General features: G+C 48.9%; 1 protein-coding gene across 2 annotated transcripts in view; it reads left to right on the top strand.

Moving 5' to 3' along the window:
• Positions 1 to 1,261: 1,261 nt before the first annotated feature.
• Positions 1,262 to 6,000, top strand: part of CCDC50 (coiled-coil domain containing 50) — a 172,987-nt gene continuing 168,248 nt past the window's right edge. Inside the window, exon 1 of one of the 2 annotated variants that reach the window (XM_085635870.1) lies at positions 1,262 to 1,421. In XM_085635870.1, the coding sequence (XP_085491996.1) occupies positions 1,376 to 1,421 (46 nt within the window). In that variant the 5' untranslated portion in view covers positions 1,262 to 1,375. The remainder of the gene's footprint in view (positions 1,422 to 6,000) is intronic. The other variant, XM_085635868.1, reaches the window with a different exon arrangement.

Raw genomic sequence — 6,000 nt, 5'->3', positions numbered from 1 at the left:
GTCATGGTTGTCCATATGAACCATCTCTAATTTACTTAAAATAAGGCTTTATTACTGTCAAAGGAAACCCATTTTAATAACTTCTGAATAACAAAATATAGAAGAAAAAAACAGTAATTTCCTATACGTGCGGTTTGCATGCAGTTCCTAGTAACCAATTCATAACTCATATGTTATATTAAACCACATTTCATTTGTGAACGGCAGATCACAGGGGGCTCTCTGCTGCAACAACAGTAACCCGCCGAGCGGGGTGCATCCAAATATAAATCTAGGAGCTATATGCTGCACGTACTGCTTTACAGCAGGCACGTGAACCCTCTATACTATGTACGGTGAGTCAATCCAGGGACCAAACTGTCTGCAGTTTACGCCAGAAAATGCACTGGCCTCTAGCATAACGGCCAGAGCAACCCCCTTTGGAGCTGGGGCACCGGGTTCGAGCCTCGGCGTCGACTCAGCATCCTGTGATTCTGGGCAAATCACTTTATCTCGCTGTGCCTATCAAGAAATGAATGTGCCTCTGTGTAAGGGAACTGGTGTTATGTAAAGCGCCTCTATACCCATGGAGATGGCGGCGCTATCTAAAACTGCAAAACACACAACAGAAGAACAGAAAGATTTGTGCAGCAGGTGCCTGGGTTCGTTAAACACATTAAAAGGTGCCTCTTAACAGTGAGTGAGGAGAGCGGTCCTTACTACCCACTCCTTTGGGCAGAGTTAGTGGAATGACGCCATCAGGTGGAGGGTGAAACTCCGGCACCAGCCTCGAGCCCCTTCCGCCCTCTGACCCCCGCGCGCCCCACTTTCACTCGCGGTTTCCGGTCTGGTTAGAGTGTGGTCAATGCGGGCCGTGGACACAAAAGAAGGACAAGGAGGCGCTGCTGGGAGGGGGAGGCTGTCCGACGGCGAGGGACGGCAGAAAACATGAAATAAAACAGAATAATCATGTACTGTGTCTTTACTCGGGTCTAGTTCATAAATTAGAGTTCGAAATATTATCTTGACATTCGTATTGAAATATATATATTTTTTCAATATCTAAGGTCGTTCTTTAGCTTTTCGATGATACACACATTATTTGAGCCTCTCGCCGTTTACACTTCACACTGTTGCCGATACAGCCTGGTAGAAGCCCCCCCCCCTCCCGATAGCGCTCTATTATTGCACACTCCAAGATGGCGTCCGACTCTGACACGCCTCACCGCCCCCCTCTTCTCTCCCCCCCCCCCCGGGGGCGGGTCTCTCTTGTGTTTTCTTTAGTAGTAATTGATTAACCGCAGGGGGAGGGTTGGGGAGTGCTGGGGCGGGGAGGGTGTCTGTCCTGCCCTGTGTGTGCCGAGCCGAGGGTTCGGGGGACAGACAGACCGACGTGATGGAGCCGAGCATCGACCAGCAGCGGCTACCGGGAGTCAGGGAAGGTGAGACCCCCGCACCCACCTGAGCCATGTACCCCCTCCTACACTCGCAAGCTTTTTACTGCAGCCCCACTGCCCCTGCCCCCCACAACGAGCCTAGAGGGAAGAGCTCTTTAATGTCTGTGGTGCACCCCCATACCTAGCCTTGGACCCTCCTCATCATGCCCCCCGCCCTCTTCACACCCCACAACCTCCTGGAGGCAGGTAAAGGAAGAGCCCCCCCCCCCCCTTCCTGCACCCACCGGGATGACTTCTTGCTGCCATGCAGGGCACCTATGTATACATCGTCCTCTTGGCGCCTTCCTTCTTACAGCAGCGCCTGCCGGCGTCAGGCCAACTACAGACCCCGTGTCCAACAGACGCCCTTCCCTTCTCCAGTTCTACTTGTGCCCCATCCTCCCAGCCTCACTCTGCCACACTTTGTGGCTCCAGGGGTCAAGCAAGCTGCACACCCCATGTCCAACCAACCTTCCCTCATCCACCACCCTCCTTCCATCCTCACTCCACCCCACCTGATGGCGCCACCCTCTCTTTCCATCCTCACTCCGCCACACCTGCTGGCACCTTCCTTCCTTCACCATCACCTCTACTTGTGTACAGTCTCCTCCCAGCCTCACTCCACCACTCCTGGTGGCTCCAGGGGTCAAGCCAGCTACAGCCCCATGTCCAACTGACCACCCTCCCCATCTCCACCATAACCTCTACCTGTGCACCCACTCCTCCCCAACCTCACTCCACCACACCTGATGCACCACCCTCCCCTCCTCCACCACCCTCCTTCCAACCTCACTCGACCTCACCTGACGGCACCACCCTTCCCTCCTTCACCATCACCTCTGCTTGTGCACCCTCTCCTCCCAGACCCACTCCACCACTCCTGGGGTCTAGCAAGCTGCACACCCCATGTCCAACCAACCACTCCTCCACCATCACCTCTGCTTGTACACCCTCTCCTTACAGCCTCAGTCCACCACTCCTGGTGGCTCCAGCGGTCAAACCAACTGACCACCGACCCTCCCCCACCATCCCCTCTACTTGTGCACCTTCTCCTTCCACCCTCACTCCAGCTCACCTGATGGCTGCTGCGGTCAAGCAAATTGCACACCCCTTGTCCACCACCACCACCACACCCTCCCCTTCACTCCTGCATAATCCTGGGGCTCTTGGTGTAAGAGAAGAGGGATGCCATGGTCCACCCTAGCCTCCTGTCCCCCTCTCCACCCTGGCTTCGTTGCGTCTGGCAGCCAGGGGAGGCTACTGACGTCTTGGCCTTCCTTCCTATCGGACTTCTGCAATAAAGAGAAGAATAGACCTTCCATGGTCCACCTTGCACCTGTCGTCCTCCCCTCCCCGACTCCACTAGCTCTGATCGGGCTCTATGTGCCAGGAAAGGACGAGGACCCCATGTAAGGCTTCCCAATGCCTCAGATTTCCTGGGACAGTCCCAGTGTTCAGGGGCCTGCTCCTATGTCTCTAAACTTTTCACAACTTTGTTTATGCAGTTTCATATAGTGACAACCAGACCCAAAGTGCTATCCAAGTGCTCTACGCAGAGCCGTCTCTACCGTGCGAGTAGAGTAGGAAAGAAGTGCTTGATTTAGGAAATACGAGAAGGTTTTGTACAGTAACATCGGTTTAAAACAAGAAACGTCCACATAATCAAATTGCAGCTGAAAATAAGGGACTGTAGATATGATGTTCTGTGCTGACTTACAAACTGAGAGCCAGAGGTAAATAAAATGATGGAGTGGACAGGAGGAGGGCAGAACTGATATCAGTCTAATTGCATTTCAGGATGGAAGAAGCCACAGCATGGCTGTCTCAAAGCAATCACGGTGGCCATCTCTAATGCCTAAAATCCATTGCTACAAGGGATATACCCCAGGGTGGCAGGGCTCCGGCTTCTGCAGGCTGTAGTTAGCCCGCAGGTTGCGCTTAAACGTCGACAGCAAACTGTGTCCTGCACACAGAGACAGGAACCAACTGCACTACATTAGAAAGTCCCAGGCATCGCTAGATCCCCCTTGGGTTAAAACTAACCCTCGTAAGCGTTTTAAATGTCTTTTAAAAGTCCGTTCACGCTCTGTTTGTACGTACTTAACTAAAATATAGCTAAGCCCATAAGGATAATCTGAATATTATACAAAGTACACAATTGTAACCTGTGTGGTAACCCCCCTCGTTGCTACCTGCTGTTGCACTGTTTTGTTTTAAATCAAAATGTCCTTACTGTTTGCCAAATTTGAGTCTTACTCGTAAGTCTGGTTCTTTTTTTTTGGTTTTGCAGAACCGCTGTGTGTTGTGGTCTCTGTTAGGGTTTCTCTAGGCCTTTTTAACTTCCCCTGTTCGTTTGATGTGTGCTCACCCAGTGTATGTGCACCATGCAGAAGCAAAGTTAATAGCTTAGTTGAAGCTTGACATGACAGATGTGTCCCACAATAAAGCATCTCTGTTCATGTTGTTCTTTCTCTTTTTCCCTCGCCCCTTCTTGTTGCCAAACTTATTTCTGGATGCTTTTCAAAGGCATAAAACAACTCAGTTGTTTGTGCAGACAAGTTATATTTTTATTTCAGACCTGTGTAACAGAGAGCACCCTCATGGTTAAAATGTTGTTTCTGCCTTTGTCTGGGGGTTATTTCAGTCTGGGGAACTTTGTGGGATTTGTTTAAAGTTTTAGTCTTACTATTGGACACAGACTAGAATTCCTGTCTGAACTACAGTTGTCAGCTCTTATGCTAAATAATAGAGCCCCCAAATTCTCCTATTCCATTGTTGCGAGCATTGCAATAGTTGCTTAGTTAGTTTCCTATTTGCTAATCTTCCTTGCCAACCCAAATGTTATACATACTTTTACACTGGTCGTTTCTGTATGCCTATGATTTTAAGAAAGATCTCCATGTTTGGGGGGAGGAGAGGGATCCAATGAATAATGACATGGACCTCCTGCTTGGTGTACAGCGTTCTTCAAGGCCTAATGTCCAGTAAATGACGACATGGACCTCATGCTTGGTGTAAAGCGTTCTTCGAGGTCTGAGGTCCAGTAAATAATGACATGGACCTCATGCTTGGTGTACAGCATTCTTTGAGGTCTAAGGTCCAGTAAATTATGACATGGACCTCATACTTGGTGTACAGCGTTCTTCGAGGTTTAAGGTCTAGAAGATAATGACATGGACATCATCCTTGGTGTACAGCGTTCGTCAAAGTCTAAGGTCCAGTAAATATTGACATGGACCTCATGCTTGGTGTAGAGGGTGCTTCGAGGTCTAAGGTCCAGTTAATAATGCCATGGACCTCATGCTTGGTGTACAGCGTTCTTCGAGGTCTGAGGTCTAGTAAATGACATGGACCTCATGCTTGGTGTACAACGTTGTTCGAGGTTTAAGGTCCAGAAGATAATGACATGGACCTCATGCTTGGTGTACGGTGTTCTTCGAGGTCAAGTAAATAATAACATGGACCTCATGCTTGGTGTACAGCATTCTTTGAGGTCTAAGGTCCAGTAAATTATGACATGGACCTCATGCTTGGTGTACAGCGTTCTTCGAGGTTTAAGGTCTAGAAGATAATGACATGGACATCATGCTTGGTGTACAGAGTTCTTCGAGGTCTTAGGTCCAGTAAATAATGACATGGACCTCCTGCTTGGTGTACAGCGTTCTTCGAAGTCTAAGGTCCAGTAAATAATGACATGGTCCTCCTGCTTGGTGTAGAGGGTTCTTCGAGGTCTAAGGTCCAGTAAATAATGACATGGACCTCATGCTTGGTGTTCTGTGTTCTTCGAGGTCTGAGGTCTAGTAAATAATGGCATGGACCTCCTGCTTGGTGTACAACATTCTTCGAGGTCTGAGGTCTAGTTAATAATGGCATGGACCTCCTGCTTGGTGTACAACATTCTTCGAGGTCTAAAGTCCATCAAATAATGACATGGACCTCATGCTTGGTGTAGAGGGTTCTTTGAGGTCTAGGGTCCAGTAAATAATGACATGGACATCGTGCTTGGTGTAAAGCGTTCTCTGAGGTCTAGTAAATAATGACATGCACCTACTGCTTGGTGTACAGCGTTCTTCGAGGACTAAGGTCCAGAAGATGACATGGACCTCATGCTTGGTGTACAACGTTGTTCGAGGTTTAAGGTCCAGAAGATAATGACATGGACCTCATGCTTGGTGTACGGTGTTCTTCGAGGTCAAGTAAATAATGACATGGACCTCATGCTTGGTGTACAGCATTCTTTGAGGTGTAAGGTCCAGTAAATTATGACATGGACCTCATGCTTGGTGTACAGCGTTCTTCGAGGTTTAAGGTCTAGAAGATAATGACATGGACATCATGCTTGGTGTACAGAGTTCTTCGAGGTCTTAGGTCCAGTAAATAATGACATGGACCTCCTGCTTGGTGTACAGCGTTCTTCGAGGTCTACGGTCCAGTAAATAATGCCATGGACCACCTGCTTGATGTAGAGGGTTCATTGAGGTCTTAGGTCAAGTAAATAATGATATGGACCTCATGCTTGGTGTACAGTGTTCTTCGAGGTCTAGTAAATAATGCCATGGACCTCATGCTTGGTGTACAGAATTTT

Source organism: Triturus cristatus, chromosome 11, assembly GCF_964204655.1.
Source record: "Triturus cristatus chromosome 11, aTriCri1.1, whole genome shotgun sequence".
Classification (NCBI taxonomy): Eukaryota; Metazoa; Chordata; class Amphibia; order Caudata; family Salamandridae; genus Triturus; species Triturus cristatus.
Note: the sequence above shows the minus strand (reverse complement) of the source record. Positions and strands in the feature narration are given on the sequence as shown.